At 47.9% G+C, this 27,654-nt stretch overlaps 1 protein-coding gene across 6 annotated transcripts in view; it reads right to left on the reverse strand.

Annotated features, from left to right (window-relative positions):
* Positions 1-27,654, reverse strand: part of LSP1 (lymphocyte specific protein 1) — a 93,274-nt gene that overhangs the window by 26,688 nt on the left and 38,932 nt on the right. For 4 of the 6 annotated variants that reach the window (XM_075928153.1, XM_075928152.1, XM_075928155.1 and 1 more), the window contains exons 2-4: positions 19,140-19,292; positions 14,703-14,795; positions 11,963-12,145 (exon numbers count right to left, since the gene is read on the reverse strand). In XM_075928153.1, coding sequence (XP_075784268.1) covers positions 11,963-12,145; positions 14,703-14,795; positions 19,140-19,292 — 429 coding nt within the window. The remainder of the gene's footprint in view (positions 1-11,962; positions 12,146-14,702; positions 14,796-19,139; positions 19,293-27,654) is intronic. The other 2 variants (XM_075928156.1, XM_075928157.1) reach the window with 1 other exon arrangement.

The following is a 27,654-nucleotide window of genomic DNA, read 5'->3' on the forward strand; positions in this document are numbered from 1 at the left end:
GTTTCGATGGGGCCCCGGTGGCCAGGATTTTTTGTTGAGCAAAAGAAAAAAACAAACCTGCGCACACACACAAAAAGTCACAGCCCCTTTAAATCCAGGGAAGCCGCCACACTCCTCTTCCGGGGCCGACGCCCCCTCCCACAGCGCGCCTGGTGCGCCACAGAGCTGTGGGAGGGGAGCAGCCAGCCCAGGGCCCAATTTGGGGGAAATCAGTCAAATTGACTTGAAGCCGGCCCTGACATGGAAGCTCCGCGTGAGAGAGCCCTGCTGCACCAGGTGCTGTACAAACAAAGCAAGAGATCGTTCTTCAGGGCAGGGATCTGCAGTCTAAACAGACTGAGAGTGGAAGGGGGGAAAAAAACAGACACAGAGACTGGATCACAGGCAGATCTGGGAATAGCAGTCAGATCTCCTTGATTCCCAGTCCAGTTTGCGCCCACTAGTCCACATTTGTTTCAGCAGCACCAGACAGACCCACAGCCTATTTAAGTCAATGGGATTCTTTCAGCCAGCTGTGGCTTAGGCCCTAGGCCATTTATCACACCTGTCTGGCTCCATGTATTATACTTGTTCAGATGGGAAGTTGCCTCACAGAAATCAACTTTTGCAGAGCAACCCAGCCACTTCCACAGCAAACTCAGTGCTAGATACCAGAGGCTGCCATTACATGGACAAGAGAGCACTTTAAGCCTCCGATTTGTCAACCTTCCTGTCAGACACAAAGGCCCATCCAAAAAGGGCCTGCACAGCACAGCAATAATGGAGGAAGACTGATAAGTAAATTGTAGAACTCCTGCTCCTGTCTCAACTGCAAAGACAAGAATTAACTCCTCCACATGTTTAGATCCGGATGGATTTGGCAGGAAGAGATCCCTGCCCACGCTCCCTGTACTCCCGAGCTGGGCTTCCCCTGCCCAACTAGACTGTGACAGAGACCCCTTCTGACTCTGAAGCAGTTTGAGCTAACTTGAGTTCAGGCAAGTCTAGCTTGAGTTGGAGGAGTTTCCTGCCCTCCCTGTTCTTTTGTTCCCCTTGCATTTTTTAGATTACAAAATAGTCTGCATCAGTGTTTGCTCAAAATCTTCCCATCCATGTTCAGAATAAATGTTATGTGCATCGAAGCATGTGCAGATGTGCACCACCAATAGAAACACACGCTGGCAGCTGTGAGTGCTCTGATAGTCAGCTGGGCAGCATTTGAATCTCGCCTGGGTGGTTGACCAAGCGCTCAGCCTACAGGGAACACTGGTCTGTATTTCTCAGTAGTGTACAAGAACCATTTACACAGAGAGAGACACACACACAGGGACCTGAACTCCCCTGCCTGCAGGTCTGCTCACCCTGCTCCCTTTTTCTTCAGATTCCATTTTTCTACTTGATCTTCTCCTCTGCCCCTTGCAGCCCCCACTCGTAAACCCTAATGGAACCACTGGAATTCAGCCAAAGGAGAATGGAAACCCAACACTGTTAAAGCCAAACATTTAAATCTAGGTTGTCAAACACAGGGCAAGGGAGGAAAAAGAGGCGGGTGGAGGAAAGTTATATTACATTTTTCCAAAAGCATAAAGATTCCAAACAGCTCTAGTCCCAAGCTAGGTACACATCCCATCTCTAAGAGGCAGCCTCAGCCCAGAGTTCCCACTGCACATATTTCTTTGAAGCTTTTATTTTAGAAAGATGCTTGTGGCTTGATTTTTTCTACAGGTACTACCAATGACTGACACTGCAGGCCATTTGCCAGCTCAAACCAAGATCTCCATCTCTCAACTGGCCGCTAACAGATGCGCAGCTAGAATCCACTTGGTTCATTTGTGGGTTAATGCTGATCAAATAGGTATTAGAATGATAACAAAGTGGTCAGAATGAATGCTTCTGAGTTGCCGCAGCAGCATACAGTCATCTTAGCTATTACAAGTAAGTTCCATACTGTAATATTTGAGCAGTTCCATTGTTAAGCTTCCAACAGCGTGGGAGGGACATGAACATGCAGAGCTGTTCATCTACATAAATTGTTCTGACCCCGTTGAAAGAGGAGACCCATCGATACCAGACTGGCTAGGGGTGGATCCGGCAACAATTGAGGAATTGTCAACAAGTGGACAAAAGACTTACTGTTGTTCAGCTCTCCTCCCAGTGAAGATCAGTCATGCAACTGGACGCCTATCAGCTGAGTTTGCAGCTCAAAGCATGTGGCAAGGAGGAGATAAAAAACCCAAGCAAAAGGAATTGGGTCTCTACTCTGCTTCCACCCTGGGGAAGCAAGAGTCAGGTCTACACTACAGAAAATTAGAGTCACAGGTGTGGATTTTTCTCATCCCTGAGCAGAAATGTCCTTATTCTGACCTAGCCCCCTGCACGGACAGGGCTATTTCACCATCCCTTCCCTTTGTTGAGGTGGTGAACACTAATGGGAGAAGCTCTCCAATCAGCCTAAGAGCAACAGTATTTAAAACACTGCATCAGCACAGCTGTGACACTATAGCACTGAAGTGTAGACCTGCCTACAGACAGCTGAGATCCCAGCTGCGTGGCCTACATTAGCCCTAATGACAAACAAGCAGAGCTTGCAGCTAGCTTATAGAAGGTTTTGTAACCTTCTATAGATGAAGGCTAACATGCATGTGTCTCTGCTCTAACCTGGTAAATAGCTCGTTTCCTTTTCCTGTTTAATAAACCTTCCTGTGCAGCTTGCCATAGGACAGACCACAGGCACTGTGTGAGAACTAAACTGCAGCTGACCTGCGGTAAGTGGCTGGTCCTTTGGTGGTGAATTCTATGGGTCTGGGGTGCCCAGGTACCAGGGATATTCCCACATAAGTTCAGAGCGGGATGTCTCCCTTGGCCCCACCTGCCATCCCCTCACGCTTCCCCAGCCACCCTCTCCAGATGATTTAAATTGGCTTGCAGCCCCCAGCCACCACCAGCAGTGCATTATAGGTCTTAAACCTCTATACCCAACTGACCCACTAGAGGAGGACAAAACAACATTGTGTTGGCAGGGGTTCCACAGAGCCAGCATACAACAATCTCTGGTGGGGGGCAAGCCTGTCAGGGACTGACCACAACTCAAGCCAGTGAACAAATTCAGGCCTCTCTCCTCAATTAGATACTAGCACAGACAACTAGTATCCAGGCAGGATGCCAGTACTGGCAGGCAAGCCAAGCCGATAAGCCAGATACATCAAGTACACAGCCCGGTTGCCTTCTCAACCCCAGGCATTGTCTCCTCACTTGGCTTCAGAGTAGCTGTTGCCAGCCATCTCTGTACAGCAAACTACAGAGTAGAGTTTAAGCAACAGCTGCATGTTGAGCAAGAGGTGGGAGAGTGTGAAAGGGGAAGTGGAGGAAGGATTTGGGCACCATTAGAAAGTGACAGTTTGGCCCAACACAATGGGAGGAATGAAAGGGGACAGTAGGCTCAGCCAAACTTGTCCTGCACCTTCTCTTCTGCTGCCACAGAAGCCACTTGGTGTTCTTCCCCACAGTCCGTCACGGGAAAGGCCTGGTGGAGGAGTAGCAGAAGCCGCAACATGGATCCTGCCTTCTATCCCCAATTCCTGGCCCAGAGGAGCAAGACATGGTGACTTTTAAAGAAATAGTTTATTTGGTGAAAGATGCCATTTGAATGAACCCGAAACTAATTTGTGAATTTGACCCCGTAACTTTGGCCAGGAAAAAGGGTCAGTTCAGCTCAGCAAACTCAACAAGTGTCTGCTCGCACACTCCCAATCTATCCTTCTTCATGCCAAGGAGAGAGCAGGAGAGCCACCCTGTAATGGAGTGATTAAGGTAGGAGATGTGGATTCAAACCCCTCTTCTGCATCAGGCAGAGAGATTTGAATTCCGATCTCCTACCTCCCCGCTAAGTGCTTTCATCACCAGACTAGAGACTCCAGCTCGCTCTCAGTCACAGTAAATATTTAGATTAAATGGAACAGTCAGTCAGGAAAGAGAGCAACCCACCCAGAACAGCCTACAGTGGCAGGTTGGACACTCAACTGTGGGGAAAGGAGCAGCAAGAAGAGAGGAAGAAGGTCAGAACTCAGGTCCTTGCTCCAGAGTAGGAATTCCATCCTCAGGGATTCTCCCCTTGGTGTAGTTCAGGGGTGGCCAGACTAAACTGGACAAGGAGCCAGAGTTTACCAATGAGCAACAGTTCTATGTCACCAGCCCTGATCATCTTCCCACCACCACTCAGCACATCCCACCCACTGGCAGCCCCACCTGTCAGTGCCTCCTCCTCCCCACTGGGATCAGCTCTCTCTGTGGGAGACACTGGAGGGGTAAAACATGGGTGTGACAGGCTCAGTGGAGAGGGTAGGAAGTCTTAGGATCCTAGGGGGAAAGGGTGGAGGGGGATAATGCCTAGGGCAGAGCTGGTGGTTGAACAGTGAGCATCCTCCAGCCCAGTGGAAAGCTGGCACCTGTAGCTCCAGCCCTGGATTTGGTACCTATGTAAGGAGCCACATATTAACTTCTGAAGAGCTGCATGTGGCTCTGCAGCCACAGGTTGGCCACCCCTGCTGTAGTTAATCCACCTCCCGAAGCGGCAGTAACTAAGTCGATGGACCAACTCCTCCCTCAATCCGGTATAGCCTTCAGCATGGGTTAGCTCAGCATAGCAGCATTATTTCGGAATAACTGACATTATTCCAAAATAACAGAGTTATTTGCAAGCCATTATTCTGAAATAATGTTGAGCTGGAGGACTTCTTACTCTGACTCCTGTAACCCTCATTTCACAAGGAGTAAGGGAAGTCACAGGAAGAGCATTCTTCCTTCGACTTGCTGCTGTGTAGACAGAACCAAAAGCTGAACTAAGCTATTTCAACATCAGCGACACAATTGACTTAGCTCAAGTCACGTAGCTTAATTTGGCTTTTGCCCTGCTGTGTAGACGTGTGCTAGGATTATGGGTTCTTCACAGCCCAAGACACAATTATACCAATGTAACCTCTCATGCAGACTTGCCCTCTGTGGTATATAACCTGTTTGCCCTAAGCACTGGGCTGAAGTTAAGGGGTATGTGGAGGGTGGGGGTTCATGCACACACTTATTTTGCTGGCCTGCAATGAACTTTTCTAATTTGATAACAAATTCCAACACACTAAGAACACTTTTGGAACCAAACCCAATGTTCCCCCTGGTTTTCCACGTGGGTAGCTGGTACCAGGAAAAAAAGTCAATAATTAACTCAGGACTATTTTGGAGATTTCCTAGCAGAACTGCTGGGGTTCCAGAGGGGGCAGGGAACTGTTCATACAGCAGCTGCCAGCAGCATCTACCCTCTTCCCCATAAAAGGAGTGGATTTAAGAACCCAGATCTCATCTCTTCACAGCGAGGCCGAGAGTCTCAATTCATCAGCATTTGTAAAGGGCTCAGGTACAAAAATGACGTGTTCACCATAACGCCTGTACAGCCACAGCATCTAGTTTAGTCACAAACCACTTCCTACCATGCACGGTGGAGGGGGAAGAGACCATCTGAGCCCCACAGAGCTTTTGATCTCAGTCAGGTTTGCAGCATCGCCTTAAAACCCACAGGCTTCGGCAATGCAGCTGTGTAGAGAGCAGACACCCCCCACCCCATTGGGCATGCACTGTCCTGTTGGAGCACCAGCACTACAGGCTGTGTCACATTCAGTACAAGTCTCTTTCAAAGATACTTTTCCCAATGCACTGGGTTATGTTCAGACTACTCCTAGCCAAGAATCGTTACTATGAGAACTCTGCAGAGGCCCATTTCCTAAACCCCAGTGTTTGCATCACATCTTGCATCCCGGTTGGCAGGCTCCATACAGAAGCCCAAGGTTAGTCAGGCAGAAACTGAACTAATCTCTTCTAGTGCCTCCCGGGTCAGGGCTGAGGGCAAAGCCACCCTTCATGCCATGCCGCCCCCGCAATGTCACTAAAGGTCTTTGGCCTCCAGGTCTGCTAAACCATCACTACAGCCCTGCATGTAGACCAATATCTACGTGTTTGGGATGTCAAAGTTTAACAGCTCCCTGCCTGCTGTGTGTAGGGGGCTGCTCCAGCCCTATGGGGGATCCCACCATAGGTAGGGGCTGCTCCTCCAGCAGGGATGCCAGTGCTGTCCCTGCCTGCAACAGGGGGGCACTATTTCAACCCAGCAGTGGTCAGAGACCACTCCAGCCTGGCTGCAGCCACGCCCCCCACCTCCCCCATTTAACCAATTAAAATGGGATTTCACATCCCTACAACCTGTTGATGGACGGTACATGTGAGCTACACAGAGCTCTTTGGGAGGTGGCAACATGTCTGAGCAAAACACAAGGTGGGACATCCGTCTGCCTCACCACTCAGAAATCAACCCCCAAAACACACACATTGACAAACCTATCCATTTCCTTTTCACCTTCATGGGAACACCCAGGGTACTAAGGACTCCACAATATGCCAACCTCCTCACAGACTGCCTCAAGGAAGAATTTCTGAACACGTGTACCACAAAAAAACAAATATACCGGAAATAAAGCAGTCTTGTCATCCTCCAGACAGAAGATCTAAATGCCATCAAATTTCTACCACAACTCTCTAGAAGACTCCCACCCCAGCATTAGCTTTCTGGACACCATGATCAGGTTAGTCAAATCACAAGATACAAGAAACACATTAGTCCCCTCATTTGCCTCCATAAATCCTGCCCAGATTCCCCACACACATTATCCACTGCCCGGCACTCATACCATAGTCTTTGCTCCAGAGAGAGTCTGAGATACACCACACACTCTGAAAACTGCCTTCATTAAACAAAATACACAAGCATGTGAGTCACTCATGCACCTTGTAGCTCTAACATCTTGGAGACCAGATAGAACGTGTGAAGAGTCAGGACAGAGGGTGGGGTTTATAGGCACCTATATAAGTAAAAGCCTCAAATATCAGAAAGGACTGTCCCTTTTAAAATCAGGTCACCCTACTTGGAACCAACATGGCTACAACACGGTGTTCACTATAGAAAGCTCTGCATCATGGAAAGGGCCATCCAAATATCCCAAGAGAACCTGTTTGAAGGCTGGAGAGAGAACCCACTGACTGCACATCCTTAGCTATCATTTATCACACCCCTTATGGATTGTGGCATGGGATCATTAAATGACTACAACTCAGATTTGATGGGAAGATTTATTTCAGGATCTTCATCATCAATCATCATCATCAACAGTCATGGGCTCAATGCCCATTGGTGTCCAATGCCTCCCTCACTATTTCTTTCCATCTTTCCCTGTCCAGTGCGGAGTGGCTTAGTTTCTGTAGACTTGCTCCGCATCGGTCTACTACATCAGTCTCCTAAACCCCCTACAGCCTTCAAGCCACCACCACCACCATCACCAAGCACCTCACAGACAAGGACACACCAATTCAAAGCACCAGGCTCTACCAGAAGAGATAAAAAACCTGCAGACATCTCGGCAGCTACAATGATCAAATTTCCCCCCCGCAATGAACCTCTCCAGATCAGTGGACCCTACCTCATCAAGTGCCCCAGCAACAATGGTGTGGGCAAAACCCAAATCACTGCACTCTAGGGAGCGCACACAGGAAAGCAACACCACACAAACGCAGTATCATCACTGGACAAACTTTTCACAAAGCAACTACTGCACACCGGACCTCAACACTTGTCCTCAAGGGAAACTTGCAGAACACCTTCAAAAGGCAAGCCTGCGAATTTAGATCAGGGGTGGGTAATAATTTTTGCTGTGGGTGAGGGGGCACTCAAAGAATTAGTAAATGATCAAGGTCCACACTCTAAGGATATTAATGGAGGGGCTGAAGGTTGGGTGCAGGTGAGGATTCTGACCTAGGGGAGAGGTGTAGGGAGAGTGCAGGGTCTGGGAGGTAGTTTAGACGCAGGAGAGGATTGTGTCCAAGAGCAAGGGTGCAGGAGGAGAGTTTGGGTGCAAGAGGGGGTTTGTGACCTGGGCAGAAGTGTGGGAGGGGTAGGAAGCAAGATGCAGGCTCAGGCTGAATGGCACTTACCATATGCAGCTCCCAGCAGGCAGTCTAGTGTGACCCTTGGGCAGGTTTCTTGGCTACCACAGCTCCACACACTACTCAAAGCAGCCAGTTGCTGAGGTCAGCATGTGTCTCTGTGCAGTGCACCTCTCGTGGGGAGCAGGGCAGTGGGTCTTCACGTGCTGCAAGCACTGCCCTTGTAGCTCCCATTGGCTGGTTTCTTGACATTGGGAGCTGCGAGGATTGTGCGGGGAGCAGGAGCAGCAGATGGAGACACCCACCCCCCCTTTACAGCACATGCTGTGCAGAACCACGCATGCTTTGATCTGTGGCAGTCAGGAAGGCCAAGGGTCCTGCAAGGCCACAGCAGGCCAGATCCAAATGTTCAGTGGGTTGGATCTCACCTATATTTTGCCAGGTGCACAATTTTGCTGGACACCAAAAGCCCTGAACTCAACAGGGACACTGGATTTTGTATCCTTATTACAACAATTGTAACATTTGCTTGTTACTCATTACTGCCTGCTTCAAACCCTTTATGCATAAGACATCTAACTCCCAGTTGCCTGCTCCAAATGCCTACCCCCCACAGACACCATCCCTTCTGCCAGGACAGCCAGGGCCACTCATCTCCCCGACCCCCAAAGTGGCCAATTGCCCCAGGGCCCAGCAATTTCAAAAGAGCCAGGGCTCCTGCAAGCTTAAGTGCTCTGGAGAGAGACTTCATATTTACTAGAGTACCTTGAAATGGCAGCTAGCGACCCTGCAGCAAGTGGACAGAAGGGGTCTCATGTTTTACTGTGACATTGCCTGAAGCAGCAGCTACTGCCGGCTCTACCCCTCCCTTACAGCAGTGTTGCACAAGGGACGGGGTAGAGTCCCCACCTCCCAGATACAGCCACAGCAGTCTGGTCCCCCTTCCCGAGACTCCTGCGCAGGGCCAGGTCTAATACGTCCGATGAAAAAGCAAATACCCACTTGCCGTAATCATGGTTTCTCTCACACCAGACTCTCTGTACTGCAGTTAAACACTCAGGGCTGACCAATGCCAACTGACGGAGGGTCCCAAGGCTATGAATCCGCAGTGTGGCTTTCCAGACTTGGGTGGGAGCACAGACTCCCTGACCTTATGGTAAGAAGGGTGCCAGCTCCACTCCGGGCCATGAAAGTTTTATAGCCCTGAAACTCTCACCCAAAGAAGCTAACACTGGCCAGCCCCAGGTGCTGCACTCCACTGTAGAGATGCCCTCAGACCCACCAGTGTGGAGAGGGGCAACAAAGGGGACAGCTACCCCAGGACTCTCAGGTGCTGCTGCTGCCGCAACAGCCCTGGGACCTTTAAATCACTACATGGCATGCTCCAGACAAGTTTAAGGGCTGGCAGTAGGGGAGGGAGCATGGCACACCCTGGGCAGGGCTGACTGCTTCAGGCCAGCCCCATCCATCCAAGGCCCTGCTACTTCTAGGAGCTCACAGGCACCCCCTGCAACTTGCCTAGGGGGTCCAGCAAGACTTTCAGCTCCAGTAACAACCAATTCTGGATAGAGCTAGCCCAGCCAGTCAGGTCTGCCCACCCTTAAGGCACAGGCCTGCTTTAGCATTAAAACCCGACACCTCTGCTATGCAGAGCACGTACCCAACGCACATGCTGTGATACCAGAGACAGCCAATCTGACACTGCCACCACTGGCGCATTACCACATACCCATAGCCAAGCAGCCAGTCTGCTGCCTACCGGGGCTATTCAGAATCAGTGTCACAGTTTCAGCAAGAATCAAATGTGGCTCTTGTAGCCCCAAGAGCGCAGTTCCCCAATGCCAAAGCTCAGAGAAAGTCACAGCTAACAATACAAGGCCTCGGGCACAACTCCTGCTGTATCCAGGAGAGCACAACTCTCCCTGCTCGTTGCAGTGTTGTAAGACTAGGACATAAAAATCACTCCCACAGGAAGGGATCCCAGGCACACCTCAGGAATGAGATTCAACAGCCTTCTCCATGACAGTCACAGTCCTTCAGCATGGAGAGCAGGCACAACTGCTGAATACCAGGGAGAAAGCAGAACACGAGGCATACCTGAGTGCCCACACAGGGCTTCCAAGTGCAGAAGCAGGGAAAAGAAGTGCTTTTACAGAGCACAGTTATAGGAAGGAAAATGGAATTTGCTACAGGTTTATGGTTCCTACAAATTACACCCACAAACAAGGGAGCAGGCTAATGATCCCCCTAGCTTGCCCCTTTACTACATCACTTCAGCAGCCTCCAAATAAGAAGCTGATGAGCTACAGGGACTGAATTTAAATGCTTTCCAGATGACAGCTGCTTGGCCACTCCCCCCCCCCCCCCCTCTGAGCCTCACCTGCCACAGGTGTTTGCAATTTTCTCTCTCCCAGCAACTGCAGAGCAGCCTCACCTCACACCGCTCTTGTTTGTTGAGTGAGAGAAAAAGATGCAAATTGTTTTTTTTTAAAGTAGCGTTGCAAGGCAAAAGTGGGCAAATGAGATACAACACTTCCAGTCAACAAAGACGGAAAATGCTCCCAGGTAGAGGCAAAGCAAATGCAGGTCTGCTCACATTAGAGAGCAGAGCTGAAGTCTTCCAGCAAGGAACCTCCACAGAAAGAGAAGGAAAGGAGGAGGGTGAGGTTGGGGCAAATAGACCCATTCGTAATAAAAGCCCTAGTCCTGCAACTCTGATGGAAGTCAATAGGGTGGGTGCTGTGTAAAACGTTGAGCACGGGTGAGCATTAGTAGGATTAGCCCCTTAAACAGGAGTGAGATGTTGCTTTAGATTTGATTTAGTCAAGGGGTTTGAAAAGAAACGGAGCTGGAGAGTCAGAGAGAGCCATATTTCATCATGTTCATTATGCAGCTTCTCACGCTTCTGGAACGAAGACACTTTCAGCAAAAGCCCCAGTAACATCAGACTAACAATGGGGCTGAGTTGTGATGCTCTAATCCGGATGCCCCCCAGGGAGGGATTTGCCAGAGGTAACTGAGAGATTTGGGGGTATATCTATTGCTGATACTGGGGCCGGGGGGTCTAGACTTGGCTAAAGCTAAAGGGCTAACCTCTCAACTGGGAGTGGCGGTGGGGGGGAGGGACCAGCTCTAATGGTCAGGGGTAAAAGTAATTTAAATTGCTTACAGGAACTGTCCTATCGCAACCTCCTCCCCTCTGCCCCCGCTTGGGGGGAGCCTTAAAACAGGAACTAAAGATTGTGATACAACAATACCTGTAAGAAATCTAAGTGCAGGGTGGAGTTTGGGGGGCACAGGGCAGAAGGTTGGGGAGTGGGGGGTGCAGTAGTTAGGGCAGGGGGCTGTAGACATGTGGGGTTCAGAAGGCAGGGTTGGAGTGTCTGAGGGACTCAGGATGTGTTTTGGGTGTATGAGGGGCTCAGGGCAGGGGGCTGTAGACATGTGGGGTTCAGAAGGCAGGGTTGGAGTGTCTGAGGGACTCAGGATGTGTTTTGGGTGTATGAGGGGCTCAGGGCAGGAGGCTGTAGACATGGGGGTTCAGAAGGCAGGGTTGGAGTGTCTGAGGGACTCAGGATGTGTTTTGGGTGTATGAGGGGCTCAGGGCAGGGGGCTGTAGACATGTGGGGTTCAGAAGGCAGGGTTGGAGTGTCTGAGGGACTCAGGATGTGTTTAGGGTATATGAGGGGCTCAGGGCAAAGAGTTGGGGTGGTAGGATGGAGGAGTGTTAGGGCTGGGGACATGGGGTGCAGGAGTCAGGGTTGGGATGTATAAGGGGCCCTTCAGTCTGCCCCAAAGTCATGGAAGCTGCATCTGACCCTGACCATCACCAAAGTTTGGGGCATTAGGACGTGAGCTTGCCTGTCCACAACAGCACAAATGATAGTGGGTTGATTGTCTCTGCGTTGTCAGATTAGACCTTCCTGCAGACCCAGCTCTGCTCACGCCCACCTTGCTGTGCTCCCCAAGATAACACCTCTCTGGCAGAGCCCCTTCACTGCTGTACCTTTCTCCTCTGCAAGTAGGCACAACTTCCTGGGCCTCTCTCCATTCCTGGGGGGACGTTCGCTCCCCTGCTTGTGCTCCCTCGCTGGCCCACTTCTGTTTGCGCTGCTCGAGCTTCTGGGACCAGTCGCTGAACCCCTCATCCTCTTCCATTTCGGAAGGTCCGGAGGGCTTAAATTCAAACCTGAAACACAGCAAGAGAAAGATTAGAACAGTGGATCTGCAAAGGCTCCCAACTGGTGCAGATGAGCCCCCTGCTAGTCTGGCCATGATCCTGCCCTTTGCACTAACCTGGCTAGCACAGCCTCCCTCTAGCTGGCTCCTCTCGTGCAGGCCCAGCTTCAGGATAAGGGCCTGATCTCCTGAATCCCACCCGTCCTCATTCTTCACTAAAGGAGAGGTCATGAAGCAGCCTTACCAGCTTAGAAGAGCCCCCCAAAGCAGCCACTTAGGAATTCTCCTGAAATAAGGAGAACTCTCTGAATTGCATAGCAACTCCAAACACCCCATTCCTGTGGCAAAAGAGACAGTGGCCTGTCCTCTGTGTTCCTCCGCCTGGTTCCTGACTCCCTGGATGGCCTCCAAGAGGGTCCACAGGCAACCCAGGCATAAGCTAGGGCACCTGTGCCTCCACCCTTTGCTCTCACCACAGTTTGTTCAGATGAGAGAAACAGTTGCATAATCTTCTCAAAATGCCTTTAGGAACCCAGTGTCCTCACAATGCACAGCAATGGATGAGTGAGGAAGGTTGGCCCAGTGGTTAGGGCTCTAACATGGGATGTGGGTTCAGTCCCCTGCCCAGGCACAGATTCCCTGCTTGGCCTTGGATATGGCACTTCAACGCTCCATGCCTTGATTTCCCTGTCTGTAAATGGGGGTAATAGCACTTCCTGCCCCCGCAGGTCTAGGGTGCGGATAAAGGCATTACAGATGATAAGGTGTTTGGATTTGTGGTGTTGGGGGGAGGGGCAGATAATTAGCTTGGATAGACTGGTCTGCTTCTGGCAGTGCACATCTACCTATGTGCCCTTTGCTTTATCACCAGCAGTAAGGGTCCTGGGATTGGTCCATAGACAGCCACTGTTACTGACAATGTATGAGGCAGAACTCTGTCTGGCTTTGCTCTTTTGCGTCTTCCTGGGCTCTTCCTGGCCGGCAGCAGTTTAATAAACTTGCTCTTCCCCACAAAGTAAGCAGATACGGATTCAGGTGGGAAGAGTCCTGGCATTCAGAAAACTCAGGGGGTGTTTGCCATGGAGAACGGGATGTGTGGCCAAGGCAGCGCGTCTGGGCAATGAATAGATGTCACGTTCCCAGAGTCACTTGCCCATTCAGACTCATAATTGCACTTCAAAGTGTTCCTGAAAACATGCATGTTGGCAGCTTCCCTCCTTGCCATGACACCCGCTGCCAATTGCTGGGTTGGCACACCCCAGCCTAGGTTGGCATAGCCGAATACTCGTCCCTCTGCCTCTTAAAAAGCCCAGCAGGGTGGGAGTGGGGACCAGCTTAACCTCTGGAAAGATTTCCTACCTTTCAACGGCTGTAGGAGGGAAAACTCCACAGGAAAGAAAAGAGAGGAAGAAGCACGTCTCTACCCAACTTTGCTGCCTAGGCTTGTAGTGACTTCAAGTGAGATGCCTGAGACACTGGGTGGCTGATCCCAAATGTTTTAAAAAAATCATGAGCTAGGCCTCAAGAAGATGAGCTTAAGAAGAATGAGATTTTAACACTAGATAAATGTGTGTGGTGGGGAGTCTTATTTGCCTTCTGAGTACAGAGGCTTGAGGGAGCACTTGGGTTACATGTTTCAAGCTTTTCTCTTCAACCACAGGGGCTAGATATTTATTTTTTTTAAAAAGGCAGCTGTAAGTCTGCTATTCACGTGACTCCAGCCGCTGAGTCTTTGGAGGGAAAAATCAGCTGTTGCAAGCTATGTGACAGCTGACAACAACAGAGACACACAGGCCCAGCTGTAAGTACCCATAATGCCCTAGATAGGAACCTTGTAATGCAAGGAACTTTGGTAACTGGGGTGGCATTCACTCCTGTCCCATATCAGATGGTCACCCGGTAGAGATGCCAAGAATGTACTTCAGGTTTCTTCATGCCATTTTCACATTGCCTTAGTGAGAAGATGATAATCTGTGATGTCAGAGGTAAAAGCGGATTAGGATTTACTATTCCTGTAGTTACTTGAGGCCCCAAGTGAGACACTGGGCGCAGCTCTATACACACAGAGGCTGCGTCTAGACTGACATGATTTTGCAGAAATACTTTAAATGGAAAAGTTTTTCCATTAAAAGTATTTCTACAAAAGAACGTCTAGATTGGCACAGATGCTTTTGCGCAAAAAGTGCTTTTGCGCAAAAGCATCCGTGGCAATCTACACGCACTTTTGAGCAAGAAAGCTCCAATGGCCATTTTAGCCATCGGGCTTTCTTGCGCAAAAAATTAAGGTGCCTGTCTACACTGGCCCTCTTGCGCAAGAGGGCTTATCCCTGAGCGGGAGCGGGAAAGTATTTGCGCAAGAAGCACTGATTTTGTACATTACAAAGTCAGTGCTATTGTGCAAATTCAAGCGGCCAGTGTAGACAGCTGGCAAGTTTTTGCCAGTCTAGATGCACCCAGATAGTAAGACAGTCCTTGCCACAAAAAACTAACACTAGGAGTAGACAGGGTAGGGAGGAAGTATGATTCTTTGATGAGCAGCTGAAGCACAGACAGGGAAAGTGACTTACCCAGGATATGCAGGGAACTCTATGGCAGAGACAGGAAAAGACTCCAAATTGCTAGTCTGGAGGAAGAGCGGTCCTTGAGTGGGAAGCTCAGCCCTTAAAGACACAAGTAAAGGCCATATGCCAGTGGAGGATAGCCAAGGCACGGCCCACATCAGTCACTTCCTAGCCCCCATGTCCTCCTTTGGCCAGGGACAGAGAGAGGCTATGCTCTGTGGCAAATCCCCAGCAGGGCACAGGCAGATGGTTCCCATTTCCTCTGTGATGCTTACAGATTGGTCCCAGCATTTTGACTGCAGCCCCTTGACCTTCCTGAAATACTGTGCTCATCACTCAGATGCCACTAGGCTGGAGTGTGGGGCAATTTTGATTTCACAGCCAGGTCTCTCCTTCCCACCCCTCAGAATTCATGATCATCAGGAAGAAAAAAGAAAAGGGATGAGACTGGGGCTGACATAAGAGCCTTTTAGCACTTCAAGGATTTGGAGCCACTCCAGCGTCCAGACCTGCAGGAAAGCCACCACAGCTGCCGGGAAAAATTGTAACCAGCGTTTCTTTGGGGGCTGCGCAAAGCCCTTCACCCCCAAGGAAATGCTGAGGTCCTGTTTACAGAAAGATGAGTTACATGAATGGGGTGAGTCATTGTATGGGGGAGTGGTGTTTACACAAGAGAAAGAGAAGGCTTATGGAAGATTAATGGCACTCTGACCCCAGCTCAGCAAGCCAGCCCAGGTGGCCGTCAGCAGCTGCAGAAGAGGCTGGAGGGAAGGAAACACGATGTAAGATGGAGTGCGGCACAATAGTTCAGTGCGCATGGTGTGACTGGGTAACAAAGCAAAGAGGCTGGCTACAGCTCATCCATAAAAGCCAGAAGTCAAGCTGGCCAGCCGGCATGTTTTGAGGGAGGATGGATTTCACTATCAAACTTCCCTGCTGTTCTGTGGGATATGGGTCCAGGTTCATCCCTAGTTAAATGATACCTATATATTTCCCAGCATTCTCCCTAGACCTCAGCATCCCATCTACAATTATTTGCATGTGTTTTTGTATGAGGGATTGAACCCAGGACCTCTGGATTAAAAAATAAACTTCAATCAAAAACAAAAACACCAACTTCACTGTCTGAGCCAAGGGCCCAGCTCATCTGTAAGACCAAACTCATAAATCTTTTTATATGGTCTGCTCATCACAGGTGAACAAAAAATCACATTATCTTAGCATGGTTACTTTGCAGTCTATTGGCCCTGGTGAAAAGGCACCCACAAACTTCCAATCTTTTCCCTAGCTATGCCATAGCTATTCCCTAGCTATGGCTCTGTGCCAAAGGATAAATGGACACAAATCAGACATCACACATATAAACCTGTAGGGAAACATTGTAACCCACTTGGTCACTCAGTCATGGATTTAAAAGTAGCCATTCTTCCACAAAGGAATTTCACCATCCATTGACAGCGAGAGACTGCTCTACTGGAATTCATCTACAAATTTGATACTGTTACTCTGGGCTTGAATAAAAGACATTAACTGGTTGGTACATTACAAAGCCAATTTCTCCTGCCTTTTAACAGCTGCATTTTCACATCAAAAGCTATGAATGGGTCACATATAACCCTCTTAATTAGCTTCATTAACATGGGTCCTACAATTGATAGGTATTTCTTTTGCTGTTATATATATCTTGAATTCTGTTATTTCCACTACAACTCATCTGATGAAGTGGGTCTTACCCATGAAAGCTCATGATACTGTATATTTTTGTTAGTCTCTAAAGGTGCCACAGGACTACTCATTTTTAAAGTTACAGACTAACACAGCTACTCCTTGAGACTTTTTTATCATCAAAGGGTACGTCTAGACTACAGGCTTTTTTCGACAGAGGCTTTGTCAACAGATACTTTCGACAAAGCCTCTGTCGAAAAAGAGCATCTAGACTACAACCAGTACTGTCGACAAAGCAAGCCGCTTTTTCGACAGAGAGTACAGACACTCTCTTTCGAAAAAGCAGAGTTTGCATGCAATAGTGCCTTTTTTCAACAGAGTTCTATCGAGAAAAGGCGTCATTCCTCATAGAATGAGGTTTACTGCCGTCGACAAAACTGCCACGTTCTGTCGACTTCCTGTCAACAGAACGCGGCAGTAGTGTAGACGCAGGTATATTTTTGTCGACAAATGGACCAAACACATTTTCTGTGATTATTCCCCCCAAAATCCTGCACACCCTTTTTCTCTATTTTCCCTTCCCTTCCTTGTTTTGCTGTGCCTTTTACACTCTTTTCAATGGGACAACTAAACCTACATACATGTATAAGGGCCCACTCCCATGAAGATTTATGCAAGTGCTTAACTTTTACACGTTGTGCATAGTCTCAGAGCGGTCGCCATGTTAGTCTGCAATTTTAAAAACAAAGAGCATACCTGTAGCACCTTAGGCTTTGTCTATACTGCAGGGTTTTTGTGCAAGAAGCTCTTTGTGGAAGAGATCTTCCACCAAACCTTCTTGCACAAAAGTCCATCCACACCTCAAAAGCGCATGCAAAAGCATCCATACTGCATGGACACTCTTGTGCAAGAAAGTTCTGATTACCATTCACAGAATGGCCATTAGAGCACCTGTGCTTTTTCTGATAGGCTCTTTTTGAGCAAGAAACCTGTTGAGAGTCCACACATAATTTTTTGTGCAAGAACTCTGGGGGCTTGAGGGTAGGGGGTGTTGCGCAAAAATGCTCTTGAGGTGTGGACACTCTGTGGGTTTTTGTGCAAAAAACCTGTAGTATAGACATGAGCTTTCATGAGTAAAACCCACTTCAATGAGACTATTTGCAAGGCATGAAGTTCAGCACATGGGCAAGTTTTTGCAAGGCAGGGCCTCAATATTGGCATTATTAGAGATGCTATTTTTTACTGTAAAGCCTGCTTTGATTGCTCTTGGCAAGTCACTTAATTTTTTTGCACCACTAGCTATCAGTAAAATAGAGATATCTGCCTCAGCAAGATGATTTGAAATTTTGTTAATGAATGTTTGGAAAGTGCTTTATGATCCTTGTGTGAAAGGTGGTCTAGAAATGCTTCCAATTAATATTACATGGCACATCTTACATTTTAAATGAAATATGTTTCTTTTTAGCACCAGCTGAAGTATTTAACTTTTCAAAATATTGATTAAATGCTTTTCACAATAAAATGGAAACATTTTCACAAGAATTTGAAAATAAAAATCTTAAGATTTGTTTTAAATCCTGAAAAAAATATTTCTTTCCATGTCATATTTTGTATTTATTTTGAAGAACATTTTAGAATTATTGTCATGAATACATTTGGGGGAGAAGTTTCTTTAATTTTTGTTTGTTTGATTCATTTTGGTGCCTTGTCCTTGTTCTTACAATTACTTATGCATGTGCTTAACTGTACTACCCTTACTGGTGAAATTAAGCTCATGCATAAGTGGTAGCAGAACCAGGGCTTACAGAGCTGGTTCGCTTTTTTAAAAAAGTTCAGATTAAAAATTCCCACTATTTTTATCAAGCAGTTCCATTTCTTGTCTAACTTGTCCCTGATCCTACAAAACACTTAATGTACTTTAACAAATTCTGTAGACTTCAAGAGTGTGTCTAGACTGGCAAGATTTTGCACAAAAGCAGCTGCTTTTGTGCAAAATCTTGCCAGTTGTCTAAACTGGCCGTGAGAATTTGCGCACGAACACTGACGATCTAATGTAAGATTGTCAGTGTTCTTGCGCAAGAACTCTGACGCTCCCGCTCGGGAAAAAGCCCTCTCGCGCAAGTGTTCTTGCACAAGAGGGCCAGTGTAGACAGGGACAGGAATTTTTTGCATAAGAAAGCCCCGATGGCGAAAATGGCCACTGGAGCTTTCTTGCGCAAAACCGCGTCTATACTGGGCACAGATGCTTTTGCGCAAAATCTTTTGCGCAAAGGCACTTGCCAATATAGACGCTCTTTTGCGGAAATACTTGTAATGGAAAAACTTTTCCGTTAAAAATATTTCTGCAAAATCATGCCAGTCTAGACACAGCCCAATAGAACTAGGCATATTCTTAAGGCAAACTATGTTCTTTAACACTTTGCTGAATTGAGGTCTTACTCATTGATTTATTGAGCTGTGTTCATTTACATTCCTTGCCCCCTGCATTTTTATCTCATGGGAAAGTTAAAAGCTGCTCCCCCAGCTGCCCCAAAAAGGGTTGTTAACCATAAGTATAGAACCTGAGACAGCTGGATCTTAAAGCATGAACATCTAACTGACTGAACTAAAAACCCCTCCTTTGCTAATCAATGCTAGAGCAAGCCCATCAACCTTTATCTATGGCCCAGCCACCACTAGATTGGGACACAGCAAGTGGATCTGGGTAACACAGGTGAGGATGTTTTACACTAGGATGATGCGTGTTTGAAGAGTGCTCCACATTCAAGTTCTTCTTACTCATTTTCCTGTGCTGGCATCCCGCTCTCTGAGGAGGAGTTGGCATTGTTCAAGCCATCTTCTGCCTGGGACCGCAGCTGTTTTTCCCGTTCCCTTCTACGCCGCTCTCTCGCTGCCTCCTCCTCATCCTCCACGCTCCACTGTGCTGTCAACCTGCCAGACAGAAGGAAAATGCAGTATTAATGCAAGCAGCCAGTTCTGAGACAAGCACAGAAAGGGAAGACTTCCTGGGCCCTCAGGATAAAACACGGCACTGAGGGGGGCCCAATCCAGAAGCTTCACTCCTGCCCAGGAGCACTGACTGACCCTAGCAGCATCCATGGATGCCAAGGAGACCACTGGTCTACATGCTACACAACATGAGAAGGTAGGATTGCATAATCAAGCCTGGTCTGAGAGGACTGGCCTGCTTCTTAGGGAATGGATAACAGCGTCTGTGGTAGAGTTTTTCACGTATGAAGTGCCAATACATCCCATTCTTTCCAAGACAGTCTCATTTTCCAGTGGACTCTATCAACAACTTGAAACTAAAACAGGATAACTAGCTAATCCCATAAAGCTGGTCAAAATGTTTTCAGGAGAGCTGTTTTCCATCAAAAAATGCAGTTGTCAGAATCAAAATGTTTCACAGGAATGTCTCCATTTCAATGGGGGGAAGGGAGCCATAACAAATCCTTTCTTATTTTATTTCCGTAAGGTAAAAATGTCTCTTGTTGATGATCATTGCTAGTCATTCCATTTTGACACTTATATTTAATTACTGATTTACTTATTGATTTCACTATTACATTCTATTTAATTGTATTGATAATATTTAATATAATATGAAAGTCATCATTAAATACTTTGAAATGATCCCATCAGAAATAAATCCTTTTTACTTTAACAAATCATTTGAACAGTCCCACATTTTAATTTTTCCAATTTTTCATTTTGGGGGCAATTTCAATATTTCAGTTTTTATTTCCCATTTGGCATTTCCCCCTCCCTCCCCCTTCCCTCCTCTCCACTCCTTCTCCCGCACCACAGTCAAAACATTTTTTTGAATTTCCCACAGGAGAGAAAATCTAGTTTCTAATCATCTCTAGTATCCCACACTTTCCCTGTGTGTTCACCCAGCCTCAGCTGGCAGTGACTGAAAAGGGCATGTGAAAAGAGTGTATTGATCTCCACTCAGGGGGCAGCTATTTATATGACACTGATATCATGCCTCTTCTGGCAGTCACAACAACAAAAAAAGATCTACCATTGGATGGTCTGGGAAACTAAGTCAGCTTCTAACCCCTAGGTCAGAGTTGAAGCCCGGGAGAAGTTTGCTGTGTAACTGTTCTGCACAAAATGGTCCTGATTCAGAAAAGGAGTTAAGCATGTGCACTTGAAAGGGATTTCAGCACATGCTTACAAGTGATGCAGAGCAGGCATTCATCCCAGAATCAGGGCCAAAGGAGGGATTTCAGCTCTCAGTACTGTTAGTTCTGCCTCCTGCAGTAACATTAAAATAACTTTAAAAGAATGAAAACATTACCTATTTCAAAAAATCAGCTCCCAGCAATCCCAGGCCCTAAGGCTGAGGGGTTGCCCAGCACTGTGAGAAATCCAAATCCAAGTTTGTGTGGCCCTGCACCCCCAGGGAGCGAGTGCTACATGAGCAGACCTTGACATGTTTTCTTAATCAGCTGAGTGGTTATATTTTAATCAGAATTCCTGCGCCAAGCTTGTCTCTTGCTACAATGGTGCAGGGAATGTCGGAGGAGGGTACCCAGCGCTATCGCTCAGCAGGGCTCCTGCTGTGCTCTGAGCTGTTTCCTTCCTCCCTTGCACAGAAGAAAATCCTGGCTTGGCCTCTCCCAGAATGTCCCAGCCTCCAGATAATAAACGCTCTGTCAGCAGAGCGACCTCTCGGATCCCAGAGGAAACGATAAGGCCGCGGCAACATTCCGACGCCGACGATAACACGAGTTCTCGGGGGGGGGGGAACCGCTCCTCTCCTTCTCGCCTTTTTCAGCACCATGCCTATCTGGGTGTGAGAGGGACACGTCTGGGAGCCGCGCTGCCCTTTCTACGCTTCAGTGACCCAACCAGTCCAACGTCAGCACCAGCCCTGCACTGCCAGACTCCTGCTTTCCTAAGTCCCAGACTACAGCTGTAATAGGCCTGAGTTATTCATGGCCTGTCTCAGCAGGGCTCCCACTGGGTCCTGCTCCTTTTGCTTTATTGTAGTGGTGAAACTGTCTGACTCCATGCAGCCAGGTCCTGCCAATGAGCACTCCAGCGAGCACGAGGGCAGGGCTGGCCCACAACATTTTGGCACCTGAGGTGGGGGGGCTCAAATGACGCCCCCAGCAGCAGACTCTGTTTTCTACACTTTGGATCCTAGTGGCACCCCCTACAGTCTGGTACATGAGGCGGCTGCCTCAGTTCACCTCATGGTAAGGCCAGCCCTGCACGAGGGCCCCAAACTGAGAGCGGTTTTGAAGGGGAAAGATGTTCTTGCAAACACCTTGCAGCAAAGCATTAGTGTTTGAACAAAGAGCAAGGGCCTTTGCTGTGTTTATGATTCGCAGTGACAGTAACACCCAGAGGCTCCATGTCCAAGGCCTCTTTGTGCCAGGCGCTGTAGTATATACAAGAGCTGGAGTACATGTGGCGCTGCACCCGTTTAACTCAAGGTGTAATTTGAGAGTGACAGAAGCTAGGTCTTTTATAGTTTTTTTTTTTTCTGAAAAAGCTATGCAAATTGTACTGTGCACTTTGCGTGGCTTTTTCGGATTGCTTTTCTGAGAGAGGCTTTTCCACCATTTGGCCCCTTCTAGACAGGGCCAAATGGTGGAAAAGCCTCCTCTTTTGGAGGAGCCATTATTCCTCATAGAAGGAGGTATACAGAGCTCCCCGAAAGAGTGTGTTTGCTCTTCTGCAAAAAACAGGGGAAGAGCAAATGTGTTCCCTGGACGCGGCGGAGTTTCCTGGAAAAACCCCACGGTCTAGATGTTCCCTAAGTGAAACTGGTGCAAAAGGCCACATGAATATACTTCTTTCGGTTTCAACGAGGCTCATTTTCAAAATATTGACTTTAAACCAGTTAAGGACAGATTTAAGCAAAACCTGTATAAACTGATCAGACCGGAATGAAAGTGTTCCCCCAGTGGTTTGCACCTTCTTAACGAACCTGGTGCAAAAAGGTGTGTAGGCAGCATTGTAGTGAAAGATGGCCCCTTGCCCAAAATGCCTATAATCTAAACAGACGAGAGAAAATGTGTGTTGGGAAACTGAGGGTACGTCTAGACTACATGCCTCTGAAGACAGAGGCATGTAGATTAGACTACCCGGCATAGGAAAATGAAGCATAAATTTAAATTTAAGGCATACTTGGGAGGCATACCTGGAAGGTCGACAAATGCCTTTGATGTTGACCGCGGAGCATCCAGGCTACCACGCTGAGCCGACAAACAGCTGATCGGCTCAGCGCGGCAGCCATTTAAATTATTTAAATTGCCACTTCATTTTCCTATGTCGGGTAGCCTAATCTATATGCCTCTGTTGTCAGAGGCATGTAGTCTAGACGTACCCTGAGGCACAATAACTTACCTAAGGATACACAACAGGTGAATGGCAGAATTGGAAAGAGCGTACAGGTCTCCTGACTCTCAGTCTAGTGCCTTCCCTTCTAGGCCACACAGCCTCAGAGTGATTATTGCAACGTGCTTCTGCGGGCAGCTGTCAAGAGTCATCACTCAAGTGTCTCAAGCCAGCCACCCAAAATCACCTGTTATCAGCCTTGGCCAGTGTATTTGTTTTCCCACCGGCTACGTCTAGACTGGCATGATTTTCCGCAAATGCTTTTAACGGAAAAGTTTTCTGTTAAAAGCATTTGCGGAAAAGAGCATCTAGATTGGCACGGACACTTTTCCGCAAAAGCACTTTTTGCAGAAAAGCGTCCGTGCCAATCTAGACGCGCTTTTGCGCAAAAAAGCCCTGATTGCCATTTTAGCCATCGGGGCTTTTTTGTGCAAAACAGTATTGTGCTGTCTACACTGGCCCTCTTGCACAAATGATTTGTACAAGAGGGCTTTTGCCCGAACGGGAGCAGCATAGTATTTCCACAAGAACACTGACAATCTTACATGAGATCGCCAGTGTTCTTGCGGAAATTCAAGTGGCCAGTGTAGACAGCTGGCAAGTTTTTCCAGAAAAGCGGCTGATTTTCCAGAAAAACTGGCCAGTCTAGACACAGCCACCCTGTTTTGTGTGTTCTAGACAACAACATGTCTGAACCCACCACCTTTCCCAACCCCGTGTGGCACTCCCGCACGTAGCAAGCATGCTAAAAAAGCCTCGGAGGAGCTGATGAGGAGGCCTGAAAGAACATGAGAGTGTCTTTCCCACTTATTAGCAGGGTATAGCAAAGTTACAGTGCACAGACCAGCCCTGATTTCTTGTCTCTCACACCAGGAAAGAGCTTCTCTTGCCAGTCATGAGCCAGAACCACCACTACCGGAATGGACACTGCATTTTTAAAAATTATATTATGTGAATTAAATTACACCCCCCTCCCACTTTACCCATTCTGTCTTCTTCCACTCCACTCTTTGCACACAGGAACAGCGAGCATGAAGCCACCAGAAACAAGATCCAAGCAAACCCCCTCCTTTATTCACTCCACACTCATATTTACTGTTTTCTCCATAGTTCCCATAGAAACAGTTGTCTGTGGTCCTGGCCTGAAGCCAAGGCGTGTTTTTTTTTTCTTTTTTTTGCAGGAGGGTGGGGGAGAGGTGTTAAAATATATAAATGAAGTCATTCATTAAGCTCCGCCTCAACCTTACTTCTCTATGTGACAGAACTTGATAGAGTCTTTGATTCAGAAAGGCTCTTTACCCTGTCTGTCCTGGACTCCCCCAGTCATAAGGAGCAAAAGCTACATTTTTGCCAGAGTGAGTGGATTTTTACAGTTCCCCTGGAATTCCCAAGGGGACGGCAGTGGGAAAGAATTATAACTACCCCCTAGACAGAGGTTAGCTGGAGTCTCCCAGGACGACCCTAGAGGGACTCTAGAAGAAACTGTGTGACAGTCTTTTACATTATCAAAAGACCTTGGCTGGCAGCCCTCTCTGTTTCCCAGTTGGATGTGACTAATCCTCTCTCCATGACCTCACCCACTCACTATATCTTCTGAACTGGCTGTGTGGAATGTGAGCGGAGGACAATAACAACAAGAGCAACCGTATGGGTTGGGGTGGGGAGGGGAACTGAAATAATTGCTCTCCTCGGTCAAAAGATAGCCACCAAATTCACCCTGCCAAGGAGAGCCTGGCATATTGGCTTCTCTTCTTACTGACCCACACTGCAGTTGTCTCAGTGCTGAACGCCTGTGTGCCATAAACAGGTGGGTGGCCGCTTCCCATTGTGCTGCACTCAGCGGCCAGCTGGCGGGAAGTGCCCTCACACTGAAAACCTCACCTATGCTTCTGTCAGGAAGGGACAGGGGGTGCACCGAGCAGTCCCAGCTGAAGCTCTGGCTGGAGTTTCTCTCTGATGTCACTTGTTTGCAAATGGCACTGCTAAAGATGTCCACTCTTCAAAACCATTGAGTAGATGTGATGCATTGGATGAATTTCAGCACTCAAGAAGGGTAGGGTCCATGAAAAAGTTTGCTGCGGCTATTCCAATCCTAAGTAGGATCTGCTAACCACACAATGGCTTAAAGAAATTGACATTATACACTAGGAACTAGACTTAGGGTTGGTTTACTTAATACCAGGGCTGTTCTTAGGATTTATGGGGTCCTATGCAGCACTATTAAACTGGTGCCCTTATGCTCAATGACAGGGGAGACAATTTTTTAGAGATGTGATTTTATAATCTTCAGCAACACGCTAATGAAATATTTTTAAAGCAATTTTTAAACAAATTCCTGTGGACTAACACAGTAACTTCAGCAACTGACAGTATGTACCTGGGGTTGGCAAATGCCTGTTATATGGCTTCATTACCACTTAACTGGCTCTTCCACAGATTCGATGTTCTGCTAATGGATCTAGCAGGATTTTTCACTTGTAAGTTAACTAGCTCCTCTCTGGAGAAAGCAGAGCCAAGGAACAGGGTTAGGAAGAGGCGGGTGGACATTAAGGCTCAATGGTGCCCCAAATTTTCAGGTTGCCCTACGCAACTGCATATTCTGCATCTGGGTAAGGATGTCTCTGCTTAAAACGTCTACCAGCATAGCTACATCGGTCAGGGATGTGGAAAAAACCACACACACTATAGTGACAAAACCCCCACAGTAGATGCACCTGGCCAACCAAAGAGTGCATGTGGGGGAGATAGTGTTCCTGAACTGGAAGAACCCTCTTTCTGTCAGCATATCCCGAGCTTGCCCTCGGGGGGTAGGCCAGCACAGCTATGCTAACATACGGGACTGTAGTGTACACATAGCCTGAGAACACCAACATTCAACATTGAGGGGTTTAGCCAAAGGAATCAGGATCAGAGGCTGTTATCTCGCCGTATCCAGCCATTCTCATCCACCCTTCCCCAACATACAACTGCTAACCCTGTCTGACCCAGATTCCCCCTGCTCCCTCCACACCTCCGGTCTGTCTGCCCAGGGCTTTCGCATACAGAGAAAAGGGATCAGCATGGACTTCAGTGTGGAGCAAAAGCCAAGATTTCCCCACCCCACACTCGCCAGCTCCTTCCCTATTTCCCAGGCTTTCTATGGGATGGGCCCAGAGAGCAGGAGAAACCTGACTGTGCATCCTTGCATCATACATCTCTGTGTGTGGAATGAACAAACTGAGGGACAGAGTGCGGGAGTGAAGGGGAGGTTGCATTCATCCCAGCTGTTTTGACTAAAGCCTCCTCTGCAGCCCATCAGGTTGCAGGGATTGTGTAGCTGTTCTGCAGCCTTATGTGCTGTGCACAAGAGTAATCATTTCCCTTCCTGCGACAGAAGTACGCCACAGGCCAGTACGCCCGAGGACCACGTACAGGAGCCAGAGAAGCAAGGGCAGTTGTGATCTGCCATACGACTCTCCAGCCATGAATCCATATCACTTTTAACTCTTCTCTACAGCTGCAGGGAATTGCTAGTGTATGTTCCAGTCTAGTATAAATTGCCTTACCACCTGGCAGTGCAGCCATCATCAGATCAGCAGCTCACGGAAAAGAGTGCACCAGAGAAGAGATGCAGCGAGCTTAGAAAGGATTCTATCGCAGGGAGGCGGTCTTGTGAGCATGGCCTGAAACTAGACTGGAAACCTATACATTCCACTGGCAGCTTCACCTCTGATCTGCTGCATGCCCAAGGGTTTCCAGCTCTGACTGGAAGAGCAACGAGAATGATTAAAGGTCTAGAGAACATGACCTATGAAGGAAGGCTGAAGGAATTGGGTTTGTTTAGTTTAGAAAAGAGAAGATTGAAGGGGGACATGATAGCAGTTTTCAGGTGTTCATCTTGGCCTCTGAGGATAGAACAAGAAGCAATGGGCTTAAACTGCAGCAAGGGAAGTTTAGGTTGCACATTAGGAAAAAGTTCCTAACTGTCAGGGTAGTCAAACACTGGAATAAATTGCCCAGGGAGGTTGTGGAACCTGGATATTTAAGAGTAGGTTAGATAAATGTCTATCAGGGATGGTCTAGACAGTATTTGGTCCTGCCATGGGGGCAGGGGACTGGACTTGATGACCTCTCGAGGTCCTTTCCAGTCCTAGTATTCTATGATTCTATTAAGCTATTCTGGGAGATTCCACCACCACCACCACCCCGCAACATGACACAATGTCATTTTTTAAAAATAGTCTATTAAAATCTCCAGGATTGCTTTCAGTCACCACCAGGAGAGTGATGACAATTCTGGGAGACCCCAGGCCAGTCCTAGAGGGTTGGCAATCATGCTGTACCCTTGTCTGTTTCCCTTCGTCTATTTAGACTGAGTTCTTTGAGGGCAGCAACTGCCTCTTGCTACGAGGCTGGAAAAGTCAAAAATCTAAAGATGGGCCCAAGACACCTCCACCTGGATTCCAACGCTACCAAAGTTCAGGAATGTTTGATTTGGGCCATATGTAACATTTGGAGCCAGATCTGAAGTTCCTCTAACTGTGCTCTTTTGCGGCATGGTGGCTGTTAACTCCTACTCCCTGTGACCGAGTCTTTCAAGGAAGGTCGTGTTCCCTTGGGCATTCACCTCACCCACGCTTGAGGAAATGATAGTGGTGAGGCAGGAGCATTTCTGGCACAGCTTCTGCTGTCTTTAAGGGAAGTGCCCCAGACTCTGGGAATCTTGTGAATGGTTCACAGCTAAAAGGAAGTTTTGCTGGCCCCGAACCAGCTCTCAGCACTGAAGCTAATTCCAGAAAGGAAAATGAAAAAGCCTCCAGTGGGGGCCGAGACTTCCAGGATCCGTGCCAGAATTCAATCTCCCGATGCAAGTGAATTTAGCATTCCTGTCTCCTGAGCTAGCAGTGGCAGCAAGTGCTATAACATTATTGTATATGAGGCAGTTTTGTCCCCCTCTCCT

The sequence above is a fragment of the Pelodiscus sinensis genome, chromosome 4 (assembly GCF_049634645.1).
Source record: "Pelodiscus sinensis isolate JC-2024 chromosome 4, ASM4963464v1, whole genome shotgun sequence".
In the NCBI taxonomy this organism is placed as follows: Eukaryota; Metazoa; Chordata; order Testudines; family Trionychidae; genus Pelodiscus; species Pelodiscus sinensis.